The following is a 27006-nucleotide window of genomic DNA, read 5'->3' as shown; positions in this document are numbered from 1 at the left end:
GTGATCCTAAAAACAATCTGCGGACACAGTATCTGCCCGGCGCCTCGGTTGAAACAACCTTTACACCCGCAAAAATAACACCTGAACGCCGCGTGACCGAGAGCGGAACAGTACCTGGCAGTTGAATCGGCTGTGGGGGTCGAAGCTCCCTGACTGCATGGTTTTTCCCACAGGCTGAATTCCTGCAACGTCCTCCTGTTTTTCGGTGTGAAAGCGAGGGGGGGGAGAGAGAGTGGAGGCTCAGCCGGGACAAGGGGCTGGCAGGCGGGAGAGCAGGCTCTACCCTCTCAGCATGCCAGGAAGAGGCTCGCAAATGCACCGGCTTCCGCTGATCCACGCAGCCTTAATATTTTTGACAAGCATCCTCCGCTCCGCCAATCCCACGTGAGATTAGACCGGTGACATCACGTGCGCCGCGGGCCGCTAGCGGAAGGCGGGCTCGGCTCGAGCCTCAGCGTGTCCCCTTCAGCGCAGCTCAGAGCGCCGGCAGCCTGACTGCGTCGCACCGCGTCTCCCCCGGGGCATGTTGGGAGCTCCCCCCCCTGCATCCGCAGCCCAGCCCGGCGCAGCGACTCCTGCAAGCATGACCTTGCCTTCACACGGACCGAGACACAGGTAAAATAACACTCTGGCGCAGTGGGGAGCGCGGACAGCGTTTCTGCAGCGGCGGATCACCTTTCCCTGCTCCTTCCGCTCGGTGACCAATCGCACACCACTGAGGAGGAAGATGCAGGTGACAGCACAGCAAATCGAGGAGGGATAATACAACACATTTTAACAAATGGATTTTTTTCAGGTCCCTAAATAATCAGGAAAGCATGCTAATGAGTGCTAGAAAGGACATGCTAATTCAACCAGAATATTAAAAGATGTATCTGTGGAGTGGGCTACAATGATGGGACAAAAGAATTCACCATTCACTTATTCTCACTTCAAGAGTGAGCCATTATCTTTAACTACACACACCTCAGAATAACAGTGACAGGCTCTGACAGTGTCTCTCACTGCAGTTTCTTATGCAAAATGCTCCAACCACGCAATATAGGTGTGAAATGCATCTACATTTAACTTTTCTCATTTCAGAGTAAAGTGGGCAAACCAGGACTCAGACAGATCAGTTCACAAAAAATTAGGATGTGAACATCCTGGGTCAAACAGTTTAAAATGGATCTGGTAAAATGGAACTGGCCTTGCAACCAGGAGGTTGCAGGTTTGAATCTTGAATATCAGCTTCTGTACCACTTAGCACATTACTAAACTTGATCTGCTTCAATAAATGAAGAGCTATACAAATTGATAACATATAGTGTATTTGCCCTTTTATAAAATGAATGTTTTTGCCTAAGACACTCCTCCTAAAATCACTCTGCATCCCACACATCGATAGAATAATTAACATCTCTGAGGGTTAGCAAACTGTATAAGCCCATATCGTTGAGGTTACTCCAGGCACGTCACCAGGTATAAGTGAAACCATTTTTTATATTAGTGCCCTTGTATTGTAAATGGTTCAGTGAAAGGCCAAAGGAAGATTTGTTTCTCCAGAGTTCAGAAACACATGCAGACAGAGCTGAGCTCTCAATCTTGGCCATGAGCTTGAGCCAGGTTGTTTATTGCTGGTAAGCATATACTTACAGAAAAACATTTGATGTTTTGTTCATTTTCGATAAGCGCATATGGATTAGGTTAGGGACTGCTGTAATTACAGTAAATCTGATCCTGACTCTTTAGTGAGATGAACCGCACCACGTGCCTAAATACAGCCTCACGTAACCAACCCAGACAGTGAGAGCTGATTGGTCAAAAGAAAATACCAAAGGGTTGCTCTGTTACATCTGGCTGATTGACACATGCTAAGTCAGTTTCAAAGCTACACCAGCAGCACATATTAAATCCTCCAGCTGAAAAGTGAGAGATTTATACTGGGAGACTGGAGCTCAATCTACCAAGTGTGTAAAAGACATGCCCAGATGTTGGTATTACATCTTCATTAAGGACTGGATGCTTCTGGCAGTAGTTCATCTAAACCAACAAACAAAACAGGCAACCAAAACTGACCTGCACATAACTGTAGGTCCTAGAATGACTATGGCCGAACAGTTACTGCTGTGTCAGCAGAAAAACCACAACCTTGTCAGTCCTTGGGGTGCATTTCTCTGAGCACCTCCTCCATTTGATATTCTTTGGTAGCCGCCTGCAGTTATGTTTCTGCAGATTGACAGAATTTCTCCGCACAGCGGGTGATTTGCGAGCGCAGTTCCCCCGGGTGTCGGCAGTTGCGTCAGGCGCTGTAATAATGCGACCGCACGCATGCGGGCTGCTCTCAGGGGCTTAACGACCCGTGCAGCACCATGCTGCAGCCGCAGAAATGCAGAAGAATGACCTCTGCTCAGTCAAAACCCTGCGGCATGGCGAGCGACCACGACAAAGCCGTGATCCGCGACCCCATCAGTGGCGGCAGCTGTCACTACGGCAACTCCTTACCGTCATTAAAAGAGCTCCACTGTCCACCCCTCCTGAGTGTCCCCCCGTACCGCGGCCAGCCGGGGCTTATAGTGCGAGACGCCGCGCACACTGACAGCCACGGCCAGGGGAGGAGAGAGAGCATGCGCTCCATGGCGCCCCCTTTGTGTTCAGTTTGGACTTGCACCAGCTACAGATCTGACCTGGCCAATGGTCCCATTTAATGGCGATCACAGCGCAAGTTCCAGGGATCTGTGTGTCTTAATTTCACCAAATATAAGAGCTACTTTCCGATGGAGGTGTTTTTTGTTGTGGCGTTTTTTTTTTTTAACTTCCCACCAAAAGTTAAACAACACTGCCTGTACAAACTTCCATTCTGAGCATATGATGATGATGATGATGATGGTGATAATGATGGTTATTATTGATTGTTTTTATCCTTTTGTTGACAGTATATTATCCAGAGCAACAGAGTCAAAGTCAAATTTGCAGAATACATACAGTAAATAGCAAATATAATACAACCAGCATTACAATACAATGCAAACATGTAGAATAAAACTTTAGAATTCTAGGTGGGATCTGTGAACTTAGAATTTGAAAGACTGATTCTAGATCTCACATTTGAAGAAGTGCATCTCCCTGAGGGCATCTGTGGAACTGAGCTCTCAATAAAGCCCCCCCCCCCCCCATTCCCAATCTGGCAGCCTAAGACAACTGAGGTGCTTCATAAGCCAGCTGCTTTAAAAACAGGCCCAAGGTGATCTTTACTGTCTAATGGCTCTGTGACTGTGTCACTTTGGGCTGACTCCTTACCAGGTCACAACTCTAATAGCTTTTTTCCAGTCTGAACTTGGCAGGCTCAAAAACAAATACGTGATTTGTTTTTGTTAAAAAAATCTGGGATGAAAAAGCTACAGGATTCTCGTTTGGCATGGAATAACCCACTTCTCAAGGAAGCACTTAGCCTGTGGGGCACGGTGCCACTTATTAGAACACTGACCAGACGCAATAGCTGGAGAACTAGGGCAGCAGGAACACAGAACCCGTCGAGCGCAGCCAACATGCAGCAAGACTCAAAAAACAAGAAAAGACAGGCTCTGTGAGGACCATGTCATAGCCAGAGCCATCCAGAGTCACTACACCAACACTGGCGCAGGCACTGTTCAACTGTATTACACACCGTCCTCACCTCTGAGTACACGCAGGTGTTTGACACAGCACATGGTGCGATTTCAGTAACTAAGCAGATGACATTTACACGCAGCTGGGATTTTCAATGGAAGTGGTGGCTGTTTTCCAGAGTTGTGTCTATACTGTGACGAGCACACCTGTGTAAATATGAGACTCAAAGGAGCATTACGTCTTGATACTACTCTCTAATACTGGACGCTTTTTCTTAAATTTAACCTTGCCTTGCTATTCAGTCCTTTAAAACCCAGGCCTGTTATGTGTGGCAAAGGCTAATATCAGGAGTAGCCAGGCTCTCAGGGGCGGCTATTCAAAGCCACATCACATTTCATTCATCTAGGTGCAACCATCTTTTGTGGCGGTACAAGCTTGTGGCTGGAAAATGGCGGTTTTAATATATGTTTGTGCCCCCTATGACAGCACTTTTTCCCTTGTGGTAATGCTTCCCAAAATATGTACTATATCGGTAGTATGGCATTAATGATTCAGTATCTATATGGCTACTTGCCTAACCACACTATTGCAGATTGCTCTGAATAAACGTGTCTGCCAAACGAGTGAATGTAAATGTAAATCTTTAAGCTAATGTTTTATTCATTAACCAACATATAGATGATACAGCATATTATTATTACATCATTAATATTACCACCCCCTTAGTTGGCATTTGTTGTCATCCTGTAAAAAAGTGTAATACAGTGTGCTATGTAATGTGCTATGTGCTAATGTAAATGTAAATGTAAATGCTAACAAGCTAGTGAGGTACCAGCTGCATGTCCAGCAGCTGCATTATGTGAAAACTACTGTGCTAATTAATAAGAAAATGATTTATTACTAGATAGTCAAACAGTGTAGGAGATAGGCCAGTAGCACATTAACTACTGTCACCATGGACTGTGAAAAGAATTACGTTGCTAGCTTACGCTGTCAAGATTAAAACAAGCCAGCAACCTAATATGCTGATTTCAAGAGCTAAGATAACACCAAGACAGACAGCTCATGTTACACACCTCTTTCAAATACTGTGTGAAAAATGATACTGTGTAGCGTGTATAATATTACTGATAGAGATCATAACTTTATTAAAAAAAGAAAACAGTAACATAATTAAAGATGTGCAAAGGGGGAACCAGTGACTGGAAACCACAGATTCTTCTAAACAAAAAAGGATTTGTGGGATAATAGTGTATGTTTGGAAAGCAAAGATATTGTATTTCAGGGATACTCAGCACAACAGCAAACATTATAGGAATGTTTGCTTGTCTTACATTGATTACATAAACAGTTTGCAAGATACTGTAAATTATGTAAATGATGAGATCCAGTGATATAACTGCTAAACTTTAATCATAATATTACTGCTGTCATTGTTAAACAAGTTTAAATTTCTTACAAATTTGCATGTACAGTAGTGTATACAAAAGCAGACTACAGCGGCAGCTTGTATGAAATTATGTGGATAAATATAACCTTATCCCTAGTACACCTGTTGTGTTTTTATATCCTTCCCCTGCTTCAAATATTAGATAAAAATGCCTGCTTTTGTTTTTTTGTTTATTTTTCTTTTTTACATTGTGTAAGTTATACCTGGTGCTTTCCCCACCCTAAAGACAAAAATCCACCCATTCGCAATGTCTTGCTGTGAAGTGATGTTCTCCATGTAGAAGATGTACCGGAAGCAAGGGATGTTCAGGGTCAGGTTAGAGTGACACCCTGATCTAATCCAGCCAGATTATGCAAGGATTTAATAAAGGATAAAACATAATTGAGCCATATCAAAAGGCAAACAGGCTCTGATAAAACTAAAACAGCTTGCTTTAAATACGTGGAAGATCCTTTTAGTCTGTTTATGAAATTTCAGTTCAGTCTCAAAATGATGACTAAATATTTTACCTTTTAAATTTGTTCCTGTCTCATCTTAGTACTGCATGATTTGCATTACAGGCTGTTTTCTGACAGAATAACACATTGAGTTTTCTTAATATTTAACGAGGAAGAGCTGGGAAGGATTCTAGCTATTGCCTGCTGTGCTGTATAAACATAGGTGCCATGTGCTATCCATGTACATCTGGAGACCGACTCCTGGACAGGTCTCAGGTAAGTTAAAAAGGCACAAAGTAAACACCAGAGGACTTAGGACAGCTTCTTGAAGAATCCCCAGTTTGCATTTTTTAAAAGGATACTTTAGTAGGTTAATAACTATACAATGTTTCCCAAAGTATGATCCTAGTCATCTCAATACTTTCACTTAATAAATAAAAGAACAAAAAAAACAAGACAAAAACATAATGATTCACTATAGGGTATCACCTCCTTTCAAAGTACAAAAACACCGCCAATGCTATATCACCTTTATCCAGTCAATGTTTCATACTATCTAACAGAAATGTAGCTTCAAAAAGAAGTTGAATGTTTCAGTACAAAGTCAGAGTGTTGTGCAAACAAAACCTGATTTACATCCCAGTAATAGAGCATGAAGCCTTCAGATTAACCCGGGAGAACACTAATGGCATTGATCAGGTGTCACAGTGGCACCACCAACCCACAAGCGTCACGCAGGGTGCGTGGCCTATACCCAGAGCCCTCTACAAGCCTGCCACAGCTCATGTGAGTTTGAGATAACATCTAGGGTTTATGGTTATTTTAGACACAGTTGCGAACAAGGAAGATGCCTGACAAAAAAAATGCCTTAAGCATCTCTACTACCCAGCACCCTAAACATACAAATAGTATCACTTACATATTGACCAGCCACATGACATTGCACAGCCTCTACACACAGCCCTCTAGTAGAGTCTCCATGTGAGGGTTCATCCATGCGCGTTAAAGGCTGTAGGATTAGCTGGCGCTCAAAGAATGAAGGAAATATGGGATGTGACCATGCATGAGACCATGAGAAATCAAAGGCCCTGTATGCTTCACATCCAGTCTAAGCTTTTCAATTGTGTATGGCAGTATTGGAAAAGCCCCATGAGAACTCGCACCCACATAGTTTCTGAATACAGTAATCTGAACACTATTAATATCATGGAGCTCCATGTGCGTCATCATTGAATTGCGTGGCATTCCAGTTTGTGACCTATTTTTGACATTCTTTTGGAAACAGATGAACCATCACCTCGATGGCTGAAAAAATGACATGCTTTTCACATGCAAAGAAAGAAAAAGCTGAATGTTTGGACTCACCACAGCTCTGGTTCCACCAGGGGTTAGTACCTGCAAAAAGGTATGACATCATCAGAATCCAGGTGCACTTCTGCCAAGGCAAGCAGCATCAGCCAGATGTGAAACCTGGCTTTCACTTCAGGTACACATTACCTCATTATCCCCAACCCAGCCCTGATAAGAGCCTTCATGCATTTGCTGCAACGGCTGTTGGAATTCACTGCATGCGCACTGAAAGCCTGCAACAGCATGCACCTTGTAGAGTGTCAGCTGCTTACAACCTACAGTCACTGCCCTTGCGAGCCGCTGTGAGCTATGAGCACATCGCTGACACAGCCCTGCATTTCTGGCACATCTGTGCTCGGCGGTAGGTTTCAGGTGCCGAGCTGACAGGACAGGCTACAAGGATCTGTTTTCCACAAAAAGCAGCAAGAAGAACTGGCTGCAATATCCAGGAATCAAGGCAAAAGCACTTGCTGGACAGAGGTGGATGGGAAGAAGCTTAATAAATTGTGGCAAGGGCAATCATTGTTTGTTTCATCCATCAATAGGGACTAAGCAAGCAGGAAAACTGGGGGGAACCAGTCTAACATCTTGGCTGAAACAGCAGGTAGTCTGGCATGACTCGAGTCAAGTCCTGTCCTTTAAAACCTCTGAGGAATCTGGTAAGACAACAGTATGTGTAGTACCCTATTTTAATCATCACAGCCCCACCATGAGGTTGTGACACAAACTACAACTGCCCCATTTCAACGCCCGTGTGGTGGCATGTCAGTCTGATAATGACGCAGAAGCAGCGGCTCTTAAAACGTGACAGATGTAGTCCTAGAATAGTTATGGTTCTGAAAAATCACACTGCAAGTTAGAGCTTTACTCAACCTTCTGTGTTTTTAGAGTGTTTTGATCTTGACGATGTCCTGGTCCCCACCCATGGTTAAGTGGACTCACACCTCACTTGAGTTTAAGGACGGAATGTAAGCATGTGGCCAAAAAACGTGGCAATATTTATTACGCTCACTTCATTAGCAGAGTGGTTCAGTGGTGTAGCGGTGGGGACATGCCATGTGACTGTTCAATCCCGAAAATGCAAGGGCTGAGACAGTCATTGAAGAGATTGACTGAGCAGTTAATATAAAAGAAGAGAGTGCCATGTTCTCACCACAGAGCTGTTCTTGTCTAGTAAGGGGCTTCAAACGAAGGACAAGTGGGTTCAAACGAAGGATCATCATCGCCGTTCACGAATGCGGTTTTCAATTATCACCCCACACGGGCCACGAATGTGTGGGCATCGCAGGTAAACTGCGCAGACAGAAACCGCCGGCACTCAATAATTCATGAGAGCAGAAAATGACATGTCTTCCCACCGCGCAGTCAGGGAGACTGTGTGTGGGAGACGCAGCCGTTACTCATCACTTTGCATGGAGCTGTGGAGCCCACAGAATGCATCAGGATTCAGGACACGGGCGCTGAACATGCTGGCATCATACCAGCATGAGACAGCACTAAGCCCCACGAAGGAGCAGGCTGTCCCACCAATCAATGCGCAGGCATGCATCTGAGGGTTTAGCAAAAAAGCTGCTCTTTATCCAAGCAAATGGATAACGAAAAACAAATCTCCATGCAAGTGATTAGATGCGACATTGTCATCAGTGGTCAAACAAACAACGTAAATGTTTTTTCTTACTCTTGCTTGGAGTGGTGTGTAAATACGTCGTCCCTCTCTTTCATCCAGCCACTAACACACTAAATTAAAGCTGTTGGCTGAGACGCAAGGGGGGGGGTCTTCACCCCCGTAGGTGCTCTCACCCCAGTTCCCACTTCTCCTGCTTCCCTGTAACATGGGCCTCACATATCACTCCAAACAGACACCTTCTGTGCTTTTTCGGGAAACCTCTTCTTTTGAGGGCCGCCACTTGCTGCAGTAACAGCACTCGTACGGACACATGGGTGTTCTGTTGTTTTAAAAGGCAAATTAGCCTCCCCCCTGCCAGAGATGTTGTACCAAAGTCAGTGTAGCACTCCATCATCAGCACACAGCTAATGAGGCCTATGAATCAGACACTACTCAGATGAAGACCGGCCTGCCCTTGCTGAGAGATTCAAATGAGAACTGAGGGCAAAATGTTTCATAATCACTTTCTCTTTTTTTCCACGGTGAAAACAGCACAGTTTGTATTGTTATGAAATCTCAGGAGATTCTACATGCTTGTTTTCTGCTCACAAACAACTAAACTGAAATGAAAGATGCCAACCTTTGTAGGTACTGTCCTGAGCTATAATTGTCTTAAGTCCTTTGTGTGTAGATTGTTTACTGATCTCAAAGCAATGGTAAACACATTCTGTACTCCTGTCAGTAATTAACCAGTAAGTACCCATTCAGGAACGGTGTCTCTGTACACTATCGTACAGTGCAGTATACAGCACTACACTATAGCATAGCACAATACAGTACAATGCACTACCGTACAGTCCAGCTTTCAGAGAGACTCTGTGGGGGAAGAGTGGACCTTTTAGCTGCAGGGACGTGTGATCTCCCATGATCCTTCACTGCTCCATCCCAGACCCTCATATCGAGCAGGCGACAGCACAGAGTGACCTATCTGATACCGCTGCCTGTGGCCCGGGGGGGGGGGGGGGGGGAAGCACAGCTCGGCTGCTCCCCAGCTGCTCCGAGTGTTCCCAGAATTCAGCGGCACTTCGCCACAGACGCTGCCAATCAGATCTCCAGCGGGGCGCGGGATGTGGGGTGCAGATGCCCGGTCCCACGGTCCCTGTTCTCTCACGGCAGCGCACGCGCCAGCAGCTGACGTGGGGCAGGCTCGGGTTCACCTCACGCCTGTGGTCGCCATCCCGCTGACCCCCCATCACCATGCCTCAGAAGTCACACTGGCCCCTTTCCACCGAGCCTCTCGCCTTTTCGGATCCAGCGGACGGCACATATGGCGCCGTGACACGCTGCTGGATACCGGTTTATGGTCTGGGGTTGACGGCCGCGGTGCTAGCTTCGGCATGAGAACGCCGTGACATCTGGCTGTGCGCAGTCATTTACAGCACGTGTTAATGAACTAATTACCACTATTGACGATATGGTACACAGTCACTGGATAAAATGCATACCGCTAAAATAATTTTCAAAATATGAGGCTGTATTTAGGGGAAAAATTTTACGGCAGGAACTGTGGTATGGTGCCACACTGGGGATACAGTATACAGGCATAGTAACTCAAAGTACAACTCGCAGATTGTTGCCTAAGACAATAAAACGTGCAAAATGGACCATCGTTAATAATTCATACAAAGTTAAGTCCGTATCGTTTAAACGTAATTTTTGGAGGGGTATACAACCGTCTACGTATTACCATTCTGCATACAGTAGAAACTGAATATTCAAATACCCTATTGCTTATTGCCTGTTCGACCGTTCCACTATAAACATAAATCATTAATACAAAGGTTCTGAATGCTTCGTGGTGTATTATTCTGACCAAGAAATGACGGAAATACAGAAATACGCCAATGTTAAGGAAGCGAGAATAAATAGACATGGTGAATGCACATACTCGCGTGATATCTGGTTATATATTTTCAACCAATTAAAAAATACAAATGGTTTACCGACATGACGTTTTATCGCATTTGACCTATTTTACGTTTCCCGTGAAAATGCCTAGTAAACCAGTAAAGCTAGTAACGTGAATGTGAGACAGGTCCTCCAAATGTAACTGTGTTGCAAGATCGATGTCGCGCATTTTTCCACAGGTGACAACATTGAGACCGAAAATATTAATATTAATCTTTAAACTGAATTTTCATTTGTTAAGAGCATAATATTGTTGCTCATATTCGGAATGTTTTCCCTAAACACGCCGGTATGATGTATACCAGTCACGTTTGAATCAATATTATACCAACCGCCCTGAAATTGAATACTGCAGCTTGAATATCTTCCAGCACAAAAGCACACAGATATGGACCACATAAGATATTCAAGCGCTTCAATGTGGTCCTTACCGTTGGCAGAAGCGGTTCCATTTGAGCCCCCTGGTCCTTGACGTCCATCTTTCGTTTACTTTTTTATCCGCCTATGTTCTTGTGACAACTGTGTCTTAGTATTCCTATCAGGTGTTTGTGGAGCCGCAATAAATTTCTCATAAAGCGACTCGGTACGGTCACATGTCGTAAAAAAGCCCTCTAGCCTGCCCACGTATGAATACTCCTGGCTGGAGCGCACAGTGCCGCTTTTCATTCAGGCGCTCATGCTATGAGCGTGCAATCTCCGTTCACATGACGTGAGGGGGCAAGGCAAGAGGCAAACGCGGATCTGAAAACCCCTCCGAGCGAGACGTTCTGTGCCATTCTAAATGCACTGAGTTCTAGCGTTCACATGGTCCAGATGCGGAGAGGATTCGCGGTTGAATTATATTGCGGGAAATGTGTGAGGCGCAATGCATATAAACCAGTAACGGTTCAAGTATATACAGAAACTATAGCAACGGGAGCGAGGGACTGCAATTACAGTACTAACGCAATTATTCTTATGCGCTTTATTCGCGTGGACCTCATTTGATCCAATGTTTGGTTAACAGGGGCTGTGCGCCATGACGGCGCTATAATAAATTATTGCATCCGCTGTTTGTTTAAAACCTTGTCTGATTTATTCCGTCTCCTGCAGAATTGCAACCAGCTATACCCATCTCCTTATACTGAACATTTTGCCGTCTATAGTCGCGACTTTGGAAATATAGGATTTTCCACAATTTTAGTTGCAATTTTACTTAATATGTCAACAACATCTCCTGTTTGAGAAACAGCTTGTTTCTTAATATGCAAAAGAGACCATCTCAGTAAGCATACACCAGTGTCATATTTAGTGTAAATAATGACATATAAACGACCTAGACTGGCAAGCGTGCCCCCCAACTGCCACCGCTCCAACATGGCAGCTTGGGCCCAAACAGCCATCTCATCCGTTTGCAAACTGCACGCTTACATGATGAGACAGATGATAATCCCCTGTGGAGGACAACATGAACAAGAATACATTCCTCTAATGTCTGCGGAAAATGAAAGAATTTACAGGTTTGGCTCTCCCTTTTGTGATCTGCTTGGTGTGTAAATTAGGGCACTGATTCTTCTCCATACAGCCAACTGGAACCAGCACTCATACCCTGGAAGCAATGGCATCATCCCTGCACCTACTGCATCATCCCTGCACCTATAGCATCATCCCCGCACCTACTGCATCATCCCTGCACCTATAGCATCATCCCCGCACCTACTGCATCATCCCTGCACCTATAGCATCATCCCCGCACCTACTGCATCATCCCTGCACCTATAGCATCATCCCTGCACCTACAGCATCATCCCTGCACCTACTGCATCATCCCCGCACCTACAGCATCATCCCTGCACCTACTGCATCATCCCTGCACCTATAGCATCATCCCTGCACCTATACCATCATCCCTGCACCTACTGCATCATCCCCGCACCTACTGCATCATCCCCGCACCTACAGCATCATCCCTGCACCTACTGCATCATCCCTGCACCTACAGCATCATCCCTGCACCTACTGCATCATCCCCGCACCTATAGCATCATCCCTGCACCTACTGCATCATCCCCGCACCTAAAGCAAGGAAGCTGCCATGCCTGTGACATCACACTTTCCGAGGGTATTACTTCTCAATCCAGTCCAATGCCCCTACAGTACAGTTTCCGCTAATGTTGTCAACCCAGGAAGAATTTTACAAACACCCTGCAGACTTGATACAGTGGGCCCTTTGTGGGTTTTCCAAATCGTTATCTATCAATCTTAAATGTTTTAAAGTACATTGTATAACTTGTCTTTAACTCTATCTGCCCAGTGCTGGCCAGAAGCAGATGGGCTCCCCCTCTGAGCCAGGTTCTGCTCAAGGTTTCTTCCTGATAGGGAGTTTTTCCTTGCCACTGTTGCCTTAGGCTTGCTCTCAGGGGGTCTCAGGCCTGGGAACAATGTAAAGCTGCTTTGTGACAACTTGTGTTGTAAAATACAAACATATCATGCTTGTTGTAACAGCACAAGATAACTCCAATAATGACACTTCGAGATGAAGGGTAGGAGACTTGATCTGGTGGCCAAATTGAATTACCTGTCAAAACCTTTCAGGTGGACTGTTCTCATAGACAGTTTTTCCAAAAGGCTTGAACTTTGGTGGAAAAAAATCCTTGCAGTGATGACTACTGGTACTGTTAAGAACAAGTTGGTGTATGAAAAACATGGCCACCACAATCCAATGAATTTGCCGCATTTGAGGGTAATGTGGAAGTAAGTATCTCCTTAACTGGGCCAATCAGATGTGGTTTGCAGACACTCCATGCCGTACACGAACAGTGTGCAGAGTGTAAACAGTATTACTTGATAACAAGCCAATGGTAGCCCGTGCCCACACATACTTTGGAGTTGATCATGTGATTGGTGGCCATATTGGATTTTGTTCACATTTGTAAAGAGCTGGTTTAATCCTGTTGTATGTGATAGCAATGTGAAAGTAGTATTTTCCAATCATTCGAAGAAATGTTGGTGCTGACCATGTTCACATTCAGCAGACATACATAAATTTTGTATGGAATACTTATACGACCACCTCGTAAACAATAAAAGCAATTTACATTAGGTTTTCACATTGATGATTAACTTAGATGTTTCTATTCTCACCCCAAAAGTAAACAAAACTGCAAAAAATTATGTTATGCAACACAATAAAATATAGAATGGCTGCTGTGAACTGTTAAAATCATTATGCAAATTTACCTGTAGTTGCTGTTTAGACCAATATTTTTAACATCAATATGCAATGGTTGCTATGTAATTACAACTGCAGGAAATGGTATAACATCTTCAGCTTAACTATAGGTGGTTACATTGGTTGTCAGCCATACTTGATTTGTAGGAAATGCATACATTATCTCCCGATAAGCAATTCATCCTTGCTGCATGGAGCAGGGGGGTAAATTTGGTGGCCAGATGCTAAAGGCATTCCTCTAGAATTTCAAGAATGGCATTAAAAAACCATGGAGAGATATTGTGAAATTGTAAATATGTTCAATGTACATGTAGTTAAACACAAATTTCTTTCATAATGAGAAACATTTTTGTAATTTACACTGATGTGGTTAGTCACATAGTGTGACAGTCCCTTTGGATTAGGCAAATATGTAATGAATTGTAGTGAAACTCTTATGCAGTATGTTCGGTATGCTTTGGTTCTGATGTTTGATCCCAGCAGTTCCTGCTTACAGCTGTATTTTTCATTATTATTCTGCCACTTTCCACATATGGATGTAAAGCCCCTGAAAGCAAACTAAGAACAAAACTGAGCAGGATTATTGGGAGTTATATAAAGTTCCACTAAAGTGCAAACAGAGACCACAGGCCATTTGAACTGGTGGTCATATTGGATTAAAATGACAATTTCTGAATGTGCAGAACCCTTAAACTGTGGTCCTCACCATTGACACGGCGCCCGAAGAGATATGATCAACTTTCTGAGCTGAAGATCAATCCTCTCGTCCTGTAATGGCTCCATCTGGGGGGGGGGGGGGGGGGGGTGTCATCACCTGACGTTAGAGGATATTCAATGGCTCACTCACCAGCCAAACTCTGCTCCACCACACAGCACTTCAAAGTGTGTCCCATCACCTGCTTTGACACAAAACAAGATATACACGATTTTTGTTTTTCATTTTCAAAAAGTAAATCACAAAAGACAATTTAAAGTGCAAAAACATGGCCTCCATGGGCTGATGAGTCAGTAGTGACCCACGTTTCAGTTGATGAATTTTGGCACATTAACATGGCTATATGGGATGTGTCATCATACTGAGACTGAGAGTGAAGGATCGGCTGATATAGACACCATATTGGATTTATCCTCCATTTTTTTCGAAAACTGCTTTAAAAATAAGCCATGCAAGCAAGAGCCATCATCAGACATATCATAGCCATGACCAGGAAAACATTTGTTGTCACGTATATATCAATTTCAGCTTCAACCCTGTACTTACTGCTTTCAACTAGATGCAACATGTTTTTACTAATAAGATTTTAAGAAGTTATTTAAATTGGAGGCATGAGTTAGTTCTCACTGTAATTACACAAGGTCGAAAAGCTGGCACAGCAGGGCTGGTGTATTGAACAAGAGACTGCAGCAGTCAAATGTTCTGCAAAATCAATACATGTCTTTGTCAAATCTGACAAAGTGACGAGTGCTAATCGCAGTAAAACACACCAGTTTGTCACAATGACGCATTTTATCTCTATGGCAGTTCCCAGTTCGATTACATTTTATCTGTAAACATGTATGCCCATATACACTGCAAAAAATCTCAAAAGACATTATTTTTCCCTTTTCAGCTAAAATATAACTGGTGAAATGTATCCTTTGATGTAAGGAAGAGCGGTATAAATTTTTCCATTTTTCATTTACATCACATTTACATTCAGTAATTTAGCAGACACTTCTATGCAGAGTGACTCACAAAAGTGCATATAAAAGGGCTATGCTAAGAGCAGCAGGCTCTGTATAAAATCATCAATGCTGTTATGCAACATACAGCATTCTGCTAAGCACCATAGTAGGTGCAAGAGGAAGAGTGAGCACATTTAATAAGCACTTTGGCATTTAGCCATATAATTCGCTGTGGGGGAAATTTTTCAGGTGTAGGTGACTTGTTTCAGAATCCCGACTGACGATTCGTAGCAGTTCTCACAGGGCTGATCAGAGCTGGATCACATCAGTAACGGAATAATAGCAAGTCAGAGTAAAAGACATTCTTAACAGTCAGTGGCACGAAGGTCTGACAAGAGCACTAGTCTCAGTCTCACTATTTTTAGTAATCAGTGTGATGTGAGAAAAGTTGATTAGGGGACACAGGAGAGTGGAACACGTGGGAAGATACTGATTTTGGACCAGTGCGATAGATCTGAGTCCCCAGACATCCACAGACGGTTTGAATATTCATGCAATGTCGATTCTGCTCTAAATACTTGTCTAAAAGTATTTCAAACCCAGTACGAGCCGCTGCACTTTCTCAAGCCTCCACAAGGCAATGGCTCAGGGGGCTATTAATAATTCATTTTTATTCAAACCCCTAATCATGTTAAATCAGCAGCCTAGTCATAGTCCCATAGTGATGGGAACACTGATTCGTGCAGCTACCACTCCTTTTACCCCTGGGTTGTAAATCTGTCAGGGCTGATAGGAGGGGCTCACTCTCCCCCATACTAGTGCTTCACAGTGCAGACTATTGCATGGCAGCCATTTTGTACCAGAGTGTGCACTAACCATCAGCTATGATGGGGATGCAGATATACGTTTTTTATGTAATACTTTCATTTTTGATACTTATATAACATTTTTAATTATCAGGGTGTGGTTAGCTAGCCAGATTGCCATATTATACTGGTGATTAATACAGCCATGTCTACAAACCCTTGTCAGGACAGTGTGGTGATGTTAGCACTCTTTAATAATCACACTGTTTTTTTTTATTATTATTATTATTTTTTTTAAAAAACACAGTATGTCAAGACCTCTGCTTACTGCATGAGTATTCTCACAAAAGCACTGTGGCATTGGGTTCGGCTCGGTATAAAGGGAAGAGTGCCCCCTACTGGCCCAGAGGCACCAAGCAGACACCCCTTTTACTAAACGCAGCATAGCAAAAGCCAGCGGAAGTCACAGCTTGCTTCAAGAGGCAAGCACCTAACACCAGGTGAGACGTCCAGAGGCACATGGCTCGCAGCACAGACAAAAACCATGCCAATCCAAGCTGAGGTGCAACAGCCTCTGAAACACACAGCTTCACTCCAGACTGGCTGGACTCTGCTATAAATATCCCGCTGGGCTGCAGGAGAGAGATGAGATGAGTAATGCACTTAGCTCTGAAGAGCAAAGACAATCTGTACTGGAGGTCTGTGTCGCTGCAGCACAGCCAAAGAATCAAAGCAGTGAAGCCTACTCCACTGCATTATATTACATTATATTACATTCGGTGTTATTTTACCCTCCTTCAGTCTTCCTCTGTACTCCTCCACAGCACTCAGCATAATGGGTATATTTAATGATTACTTTTTGGAGGGGAGAGGAGGGGATACAATGACTTTTTCATGGGGCTAAAGTTACACGTTTTTTTTTCCACATAGATAATTTCACTCATTAATTTATGAAATATAAATTGCAATAAGATGCATATTTAGTGCTCACTAAGTGATTTCAATCTGGTACACACAAGCAAGGCATTTCTGCTTCATGGATGAGATATGAATATATAAAGATCACTGACCCAAGAAACACATTAGGAATCCTGCCAGCCTTGTCTAATGCTATAGTGCACTGCAAAAGCGCAGCTTTTTCCTTTCTGACAGACATTAAGGTAAATGTCGCATAGCCATCATATCTCATTGTGCGTAGTGTGCCACTGCATTTGGTATCGGTAACAACTGAATGTAAAAATAGGCTTTGCCAGTACGTTTTGACTGACAATAGCCACAGTTACTTTCAGCCAATTTTCTACATCTGGGCAATAAAGACGCTCAGAGAACTAAGTTACCGTACCTGCGGCATAAGAAACATCTGTGATACCAAGTATCTATTTAGTAATTTGCTTTGCAAGAAACAGACCTGACATGGCGCTGGACCGGTATAAATGAGTGTCTAAATAACACGGGACAGTTTCGCCATCTAGTGTTTAAACAGGAATGGCACTGTCACGATTCGCAGGAAACGGAACAGTTAATGTAGAAAACAATAGATTTAAGACCAACAAATTCATACTATTCATATACATAATTTTATATACTATAGATCTCGATATATTTCCTGTTTTTCCTCTGATGCCAGCACAAAACATTATCAAACGGGCTCCCACAATCTATATGTGAACGCAGACTGGGGCTACACATTATAACTGCCCCTCGCTAGATGCAGTGCAGTAACAGTGCTTACCACAGGGTGGCAGTACAGCACGATTTTCAGTTTTTCAATGGGACCAAAAATACAATCTAACGGTTCTTATCATCCTTGGGTCCCTGAGAAACGTGAAGGGAGTCTTCAGACCGACCCAAGGAAAAGGAAATAAGAAAGGCCACAATAACATTTCGAGTATTCAACCATTACCAATTAAATCTATATTACTGTTTTTAAAGCGCGCACAGGCCTACACAAAAGCTATTAAATGTTAATAATAACTAAAATAAGTTTGAACGGTGCCTTCCACGCCCTTAAAATAATCTCAGAGCGCGGTGGAAGGGGTTACCGGTGTCTCAGCTACCACAAATGTATAGCACCTTCCCCAAAGCACGGTAGCCATTTTAACATTTCGAACACTACACCGGCTAACACTAGTTTACTCATAGTTCACTCGGCTAACGAATTTTTGTATATTATTCACCTGAATTTTCTGAATTTTGTGTGAACTACAATCAATGAACTTCTATAGCTTAATCACACACGTGGAACATTTATTTGGTGCTTCAGAAATTTGCGGTAAGGGCAAATTTAGGAAAATTATGAGCACGATAAACATGTGACCATAAACGAACCCAAATTTCGAGGGGAAATATGGGCTCATGCTCATTCCCTGGGTCATAAAAAGCCTGGGGAAATCTAGCAACAGCCGTGGCAACGGTTTAAATATTCTATTTGGCTACTCCATACATCTCGTTTCCTTTATTAATGTAAAATACATCTATATTTATATTTGGCAGAGCTGTCACATTATATGATAGCCTATATTAGGACTTACTGCAACCAATTTCCGGTTTTGAAATAATATTCGAAGTAATTCTACAATAATACTGAAGTCAGAAGAAACTGTTTGCTTCCACTTCGTTGAGGAATATAAAACATTGCTGCTTCTGTTGCATTTCGTGTCTTTCAGATAGAAATAAAACGAAAAAGTAGAATAGCTTATGACGCTAACGTAAAACGACCTCAAATTGACTCGTGACCAAAACGGAACTGTAAGCTGTGCAACAGTCAGCACCACGGGCGAAATTCCTTTAAAAAGCAACACAATTGTGTATATATTTAGTAAAAATGTTTCAACGGCTTTGGGAAAATATCAATATTGATTCAACATCCGTAAAGTGATTTCAAATGCGTTTTATTCTCGGTGGATGTATCTCCCTTTTAAAGCACAGTATTTCACTGTGCTTCAGATGACTATAACCATGATCATTCAGACTTTTGTGCTGCATTTTTCTTGAACTGTCCATGAACAGACAATGCGGTTTCTGATTTTTTAATTTCGTGTTTGCACTATGACAACATGTACATTTTTACCACAACATTCATTGAGAAACACAGACTCGCCTAAATCTAAAAGGCTGTAAAGTCGGAAAACAACGCTTGGTCTCTGCACAGGACTGATGAACGATCAAATACTGAAATATTTTCAAGGTGTTTATAAAGTAATGTACAGCTGAGAACAATGAATATTCTATAGGCCTATCTAGTGACATACCGCCGCTAAAATCTAAACAAAGATAGAAAATAAGGCTACACAATCAATTTAGGCCATCTGGACTTTTACTAAGTTCTTTGATCTAAACTGTGATTTGCTAAGTCGTTTTCCGTAATCCCTCTTTACCTTACATTATTTTAAACAAGAAAAAACAGTACACATCACTCCGGTGACTATACATCTGCAGAAAAGCGATAAAAAGTCGTTTAATATAGATTTAAGAATATCAAAATGCCAATCAAGGACTTTTACATACCTCTACATCTGACACAATATCACTACAAGCTAAATATGTCTGTGCATTGTTATCCATAATTACAATGAAATTAAAATAATAAAAAACTATGTGTGAAACGAATGTAGTTTGAACATTTCCATGAAATCATATTTTAATTTGGCTCTCAGATTTTAGCCGTAGCTCTATACTTTTCAAATCTAATCTTAATGGTACTGTTAATTGATGAAACAACTGGTTCGAAACGCCCTGGACCAACTCGCAAAGTATGCAAATGAGCAACAAACAAACAAACAAATAAATAAATAAATAAATAAATAACGAGTGGATAATAAATATGCAATTCATGCAGCTACGTTTAAAAATATTTTTTACATTTGTCAGTTTCCCTTTAAAAAATGAAATGACCTTAGGTGTACGTGTACTGTCATTTCCTAACTATGTGGGTAGAAGCTGTAGTAACCAATGTCTTTGGGGCAGTTTTTCTCGCATTCCCGCGGCGTTAGCATTTCGCTTTTTAACGGGGACGAGGTTTCCGAAACCGGCGTGGCAGACGGCGATATCCGCCTCCGTTTCGCCTGCTCAAAAATTCCAGAATCGCTCGAATCGATTGACTTTATTGAGGAAGGTGTCTCTATCCAGCTCGACTCCGACAGGTCTTTTGGTTTGGCGTCTTCGGACCCACCCAGGGGAGACCGTTCCGTCGCGATGGTGTCCGGCTCGTCCACCAGATACGTTGAAGCGCCAGTCCTGTTCCCGGCAGAATTTGAGGGCCAGCAGGACAGAACCGAGCCGGATTTGCTGCAATACTGGGGCGGCGTGCGTGTGCCCCACCCCGAGGGATCGGCGTAATAACCCAGAGGTCTACCTGAGCACCCCGCTGTGGGCAGTGGAAGTGCCTTGACTCCAGCAGCTGCGTAAGACAGCAGGGTGGCCGCGTTACCGGCGAAATCAGCAGCGGCGGCGGCATCGTATGCCGAGGCGGCAAAGTCCAGTCGATTGTTGGCAGGGGTGACAAACCATCGCTGCGGGGAGGCTGCTGCGGTCTCCTCGGCTTGTTGCGGGGATAGCAAGCTGTTGCTAAGGGGGACGCTGCGGTCCGTGCCAGGACCGGTCCCGGCGCCAGGGTGGAAGCGGGATTTGGCATAAGTGCTGACAAATTGGTCCTGCAGGAAAGAACCAGCCATGGCATATCTCGCACCAGGCACGATCTGAGAGCGAGGCGAGTCACCAGGCGATGGTGTCAACCGGTCAATGTCGCAGCCTGTGTAGATGCTGAAAAAAACACACACAAACGCGCCAATTTATACCAACTTGTACCGTGTTCACAACGCACATTTCACGCCCTCTAACAAAAAGCAGGTGGACTATTGCCAGACACCCTTTGGGTGCACAGGTCTCCCAAACGAGCACATTCACGTAACTGCTTATCTGACCACGGCTGTTTAAATCAGCAACGTGTGTACAGGGTAAAATCTCCAGTGCTCATGTCGGAGGGCAAACAGCCTACTACCGTTTTTGCGTGGGGGGCAAAATCTGTAAAAGTACATAACACCGTGTTCATTGCAGCAATTCTTCACACGATTTAAACTGTGTTATGGACGCCTCCTATTGTTTATCCAGCCTTATTTTATACAATAGGCAAGTCGCTTTGTATAACAGCGACCAGCCTACTTCAGTTTTTTTTTTTGACCAGAAGTAGTTTTTTAACTGCTCACTGTAAGCGAACATGAAACGAAGCGAGCGCGGATCACTGTGAAAGTTACTGTGGCGTAACCCTCTCAGAAATGCGACACCCTCACCTTCGCTGGAAACTGCCGTGCCCTTGCGCCATGGAGGTCAAACCTCGGGTGAAACCTCACATTTCATTCCCAATATTTCTGAGACATCATTCATTAAAGTGGGCGTAGTTATCTCTACCACTGTCGTCTTCCTTCGTTTTATAAAATTATAACGTTTATGTTGATGTGGGATAATGTGTTTTGCTACAATATTAAAGCCCGTTGCATTCGCCAGTATAATAATATAATTTTACTTTGAAATTTTATGCGTATATATTATTTTTCAAAAATGTAAGCGTTAAATATAAGCCATTAGTTTTACGCTGGAATGATGTATACTGTTTGTCGGTATTGTAGCACAGCAAATGTCTTAGCGGGGTCTTATGCGTTTTCTTATAGCATGATAAGGAGCGAGTCTAATTTGACAGTTTACATTTGGTAGCCTTTAAAAGACCGATTCCATTTCAGTTTATATTCACTACAACAAGTATAAAAAAGTACCTATAATGGCGTTTAAGAGTCATAATTATATACCTTTTAAACAAACAAATCCATTGGATATATTTGGAATACATTTTAACTCAACTTTTAAAAATATTATGCGTGCATTTCCGGCATAGCTAAACCGCTTCTACTATAATGGAGTATGATATACAGTTGGATATTTAAAAGACTTTGTCATTGACTAACAATCTTTTGTCCTGTTGAACTACATACTGAATTAATGCAATAATTTCTCAAAACCGCGTTTTAAAAATAAGCCTACATTTGGAACGCGTGTGGAGTGATAACTTCTTCCAGACAAATGTAAGCTACTACAACGGAAAATCTCAGAGGCTCATATCAAAGTCGGGCTGTCTTGACACTGGGCCAAAATGAATAGTTTTAACCATGACATATGACAGTGAATGTACCTTGCCAATTACAATTTCATTAGTGAATGTGCCCTCACCCACACTGTATGCTCGGTATACATTACATGAGTTACGAAAAGTAAATGTGTCCAGCCAGCATAACCATTGGCTGTGCCCAGATCGAATTTGAAAAGAAAGCTTCCACAGTAAAGGAAATGTACGATAATTTTACATTTATATTTCCCGAAACATTAGTTTAATATCAAAATAAGAACCAGTTTCAACTATTTCACATCTATTTTCCCCCAAAAATGTAGTCCAACAACAAATAATTAAATGACTAAACGAATACAATCGGGGTTTTTTTTTCTGCTTGAAATTACTGACTCTTGGGTCCAATACTGAAAAGTTAAATTCTTAGAGACCGTTTCCCCGTTGTCACCTGAACTTGGCAAATAATAATGGTCTTATTAATTCATGTGTGATTTTGAAAGGTTAATGCTGTTCATTAGGCTGCACCTCGTCGACTGAAACTCAAACAGCATAGTTTCATTTAATCAAGTCCGTCCCTGTTTAGGTATTTTCATTTAGCCTTATTAAATACACCCGAATAAAAAACTGCATGCCATCTGTAGGTAACAGACTATTTCAAAATATGTTGAACTTGATGAATAAAACATTAAAACACACAATTATTATACCCGATACATTGTACAATTTCACTTAGTATTTAGCCTACATTATAATTAAACGTGTAATATCATTAGCTGCAATGCATAAGTTAATTATATCTCTCTGAATACATGTAACCACATTTGGTAATATCCTTACGTGTCGTAGTTGTCCCGAAACCCTTTTGCAAATGGATTGTGATCGATTTTCAGCTGCGTAATCTGCAGAAAAAAAAAGAGCCAAAAATGGCATTTATTTCAAAAGCGCTTAAGTGACAGCTTCATATATTTCCATATATTGACCAAACAGTACACAAGTTATCTTCCTTACATCGGTGTTTTGGTAAGCTGTGACCGCGATGAATTGCGTTTCCGGGAAAGTGAACGTTTGCACCCGCCCGGGCTGACTGGAATCCTCGGTTCCGTCCTCGTTCACCTCCACCACGTGTAACCTGGGCTGGTACTTATGAAGGGATTGCAGGACGACCATCTGTAGAGAGTAACGAACATGGTGAACAAACGACAGCGAAATTACCTGTCACACCCAAATCCCTCACAGAGAGAATGGATCATCATACGACATGTAATGTGTCTTTGCAGCGACATTTTGGATTGAGGGAGTTAAACTAGCGGCAACTTGTTATGGAGTATAAACACAATTCTGTATGACAACCTTTCTATATGACGCTGGAAAGACAATCATGTGAAAATGAATCAGCATATGTAAAACACGCTAACTAAGCACAGATTAATTAATTTTCAGCTATCATCATTGTTAAAATTAATGCAATGGTAGACAATAATAGCTCTACACGCAATATTTTTGCTTAAATTTCTGACGTCAAACCCATGAAGTGGCAGGTTTTTCATATTTAAATATAAAGCAGGCAGACTGACCTGGCCCGTGTTGTTCGATGCGCCTTTGTTATTTGTTAGTTTGAGTTTTCCGAACGATATTTCCTGGCGCATCCAGTGCGCGCCGGTGTTCGGAGAGTCCGGGTGCATGTAAACCCGATTCCCTAGAGGGAACGAATAAATCAAAATAACATAAATAAATCATTTGAAAGAGCATAACGAACAAACGCTCTATCCGCTCGGGCCGTCTCTTACGGGAGGCTGTAAAAGAAATAAGTATCCAAAAAGGGTTGTGAGTCATTTCTAAAATATATTCGTTTGCACGTTCTTTGTGTGGCGATTTTATTCGCTCTGCGTGACCTAGGATTTTTTCAATGCAACAGTCAATATGGCCCGCGAAGATTTCTTCATGCATAATTCTCACCTATACATGCTCAGAGAGTGTTAATTGGAAGAACTTGCCTGTCACATTTGTGTCCGCTTTGCCACATGGAACCCACTTTCCTCCTTGGAATCTCCAGTGATTGGGGTCGGCCAGAATTACGTCCACAAAAATATTGTAGTGTGCCGTCGGATCAAGACCAGAAATATTAAAACTTAAAAATGGAAACATCCGTCTAAGGAAAAAAAGAAATCTTGAATGAGTACAAGGCAAGTTGTCGTTTGAAATTCGGAGGCTGCGTATTCTTTATTCAACAGAGCAGCCAACTGATTGTTTAAAATATTTTTCTTCAGTTGCAATAGCGAGCTAATATTTCAATCCGATAATATAACATATTATAATCGTACACGATAAAAATTTGGCATTTTGAAATTCCTAAAATTAGTAAACAGAATAAAAATGATGTACCTTTGAAATACATGCGCACCAAAGGTCGATCACTTTAATATAATATTACAAATGCAATACATGCCATATCTTGAGGTTATTCGTATACAATTTTACAAGGAATGTGTATAAAATTAACGTTTTTAATTAAAGTAATGTTAGAAGATTTTTGTAAGCTATGCGCCTTAGTAAATGCAAACAATCATAAGCGTTTAAACGGCTGTTTTCTTTATTTTCTGCAAAGGGCGAGAAACGAAAACGTACACATTTTGGAGGCGAGCTTACAGCGGTGCGAAAGGTCCCATCATGGCGTGTACCTACCTTCCTTGTTTGGTGATGATCATTTCTGTTTGATGCCTGTGAAACTTTAGCCACAAAGCCCTGTTGCACAGGTAGACCTGAGCCTTACCGGGCACAAGCCCGGCTTGCGCCGAGGAGAACTGGTAGAAAGCGCCCCCTTGGTAAGTGTGTCCATACTGCTGCGCGTAAGGGTAGCCCGCGGTTGGGTAACCTTGTGGAGAGGTGTTGGTCAAGAGACTGTTGTACGCTCCATTGGTTATGACCGGGTGATGAGCCATGTAGCGGTTCGGACTCCCAATAGAAAAAGCTGGATGCGTTGGTCCATGCTGACTCGGGTAAGGGAACATGGCGCTAGGAGAGGCAGAGACTGGCTGGGGTTGGTTAGACTGAGACAGGAGGTACCTTTCTGCAGCAGATCCATCGAAATTGTGACGAATTTCCGCGACTCCGTCCAGAACAGGAGAGACTTTGCTTCTCTGGACGTCCCCTGGTGCGTCCTTGGAGTCAGGGAAATTGTCTGCCTCTAGCTGATTCGTCATCCCCCTGGAAATTTTTTTCAGAGGTGAACTTCTCTCCAGGTTGTCAGTTAGGGCTATAATAGGATGGTCCTGCAAGGCGAGCTCAGATCCGTCCGCGCCGGGATAGCCACTGCCCACATTCAGAAATTTCTTTGAGAGCATGACTGAAGGCGAGATGCAATGCTCCAACTGCATAGTTCAATTGCAAACGGCGATGCACGCAACCTTTGTGAGATATCCACTCGCCTAACTTAACGCCCTACGAATCCAGTTTGAGAGAAAACGCCTTCCTACGGTTCGAGCTACTTTTTTTGTTAGACGGCAAATTAGCCAATTGACACTATGCTGCAATCAGGAGCGATTCGCTTTTGATCTTTCTGCCAGCAACTCTAATGAAACAACTTTTGCTATTGGTTAGCTCGTGACAGTAATTTAATTAGACAGACATTAATTAGGATAATCATCTGGGTCCTAATCGTTATGTATATAGCAAATAGCAAGAGATGCTGCCAGATGCAATACATGGTCTCTTTGCGGCCATCGAAAACATTGGTTTGCAAATTTAGAGTAATAAACTTGAGTCTGGCCTTGAGGTTATGACAGTATTTTTAACTAATTGTATTTCTTTCCACTCTCTGCAGAATCCATTTCCTTCAGTGTCCTGTGCATACTGTGGCGAGGGACTCAGTCAATGTTTACCTATTTATGTGGTAGAAGTAGCAAAGTATGTTTGCCAGTGAAACCAGAATTTATTATTAAAACACTGAAAATGACAGTCGGTGCACTTCATGCTTTAAAATGTTTGTGATATAGCGTGAAATCATTCAGTATCTATAAAGATATGTTTACTGGTCCCAGGGTAAATAAATATTTCATGTTAGCAGGCTACTTAGAGGTATGAACCAGAGAGCAGTCACCTAATAGCAAATGCATTTGCCAAATAAAGTGATACAGCAATAGAAAATATTCCCGCTAAATCTAGAGCTAAACGAAAATGTTGAAATGACTTAAAATATTTTTGTTTAAAGAATTGCATTTGTGGTAGGCCTATGTCCCCAAGACGCATAAGAACGATTTACACTTGTGCATACCAAGTATTTTTGTTTGTTCGCTTGTTTTTATCGACTTGCTTACCATAGGCCTACATATAAGCTAAGGCGTCAAATTATGAAAAATCATCAAACTGGAAAATAAAGTCGTTTTCGTAGCTCGATGGAACCGTTTCATTTCACAACTTTAAATATGCCTCAAAAACATAAACCAGGCCTTCTGCGGAACTGAGGTAGATATCGTATGTATAGCAAACACACTTCGTTTAGGCTACTCTAAACGAACTAGAAATTACACGTGACTAAGGTTGTTAGGGAATATGATAAACATGTTTTAAGGAATAAAGTTCCATTTATTTCGGGGAGAAATAATACTCCCCAGTGAATTGGATGATCGCAGCAGGAACTGGGCCAATTATTTTTCTGTGTGAGAGACTTCTTGATGTGGCGAAGTGTGACAGCGTCCCTTGCCAAAACGCGTACAAACAGACTGCAGTCCAGCCAATGTCTATCCGAGCTTTGATTATCAAGTTTTGTTCTACAACATCTGGTGCAATCACCTTAAAGTTCCTTTATTTCTGT

General features: G+C 42.5%; 2 protein-coding genes across 2 annotated transcripts in view; both read right to left on the bottom strand.

Moving 5' to 3' along the window:
- Positions 1–11211, bottom strand: part of LOC118789317 (sodium-driven chloride bicarbonate exchanger-like) — a 57200-nt gene extending 45989 nt beyond the window's left edge. Inside the window, exons 1-2 of the mRNA XM_036545680.1 lie at positions 10831–11211; positions 6841–6870 (exon numbers count right to left, since the gene is read on the bottom strand). Of these exons, the coding sequence (XP_036401573.1) occupies positions 6841–6870; positions 10831–10878 (78 nt within the window). The 5' untranslated portion in view covers positions 10879–11211. The remainder of the gene's footprint in view (positions 1–6840; positions 6871–10830) is intronic.
- Positions 11212–19833: 8622 nt separating this feature from the next.
- On the bottom strand, positions 19834–25614 carry LOC118789311 (T-box brain protein 1). The gene is made up of 6 exons (XM_036545668.1): positions 24879–25614; positions 24191–24345; positions 23771–23892; positions 23205–23363; positions 23034–23095; positions 19834–20842 (listed from the first exon to the last, which is right to left on the bottom strand). The coding sequence occupies exons 1-6, from the start codon at positions 25568–25570 to the stop codon at positions 20002–20004; spliced, it is 2031 nt and encodes a 676-aa protein (XP_036401561.1). The 5' UTR covers positions 25571–25614; the 3' UTR covers positions 19834–20001.
- Between the last annotated feature and the right edge of the window lie 1392 nt (positions 25615–27006).

This window comes from Megalops cyprinoides, chromosome 14 (genome assembly GCF_013368585.1).
Source record: "Megalops cyprinoides isolate fMegCyp1 chromosome 14, fMegCyp1.pri, whole genome shotgun sequence".
Classification (NCBI taxonomy): Eukaryota; Metazoa; Chordata; class Actinopteri; order Elopiformes; family Megalopidae; genus Megalops; species Megalops cyprinoides.
Note: the sequence above shows the minus strand (reverse complement) of the source record. Positions and strands in the feature narration are given on the sequence as shown.

Excerpts from the sequence above, each read along its gene's own strand:
- LOC118789311 (XM_036545668.1), bottom strand. The coding sequence starts at position 25,570 with ATGCAGTTGGAGCATTGCATCTCGCCTTCAGTCATGCTCTCAAAGAAA. Across the intron at positions 24,346-24,878 it reads ATCATCACCAAACAAGGAAG|ACGGATGTTTCCATTTTTAA; the intron begins GTAGGTACACGC and ends TTTTTTCCTTAG. Across the intron at positions 23,893-24,190 it reads AGCGGACACAAATGTGACAG|GGAATCGGGTTTACATGCAC; the intron begins GCAAGTTCTTCC and ends CGTTCCCTCTAG.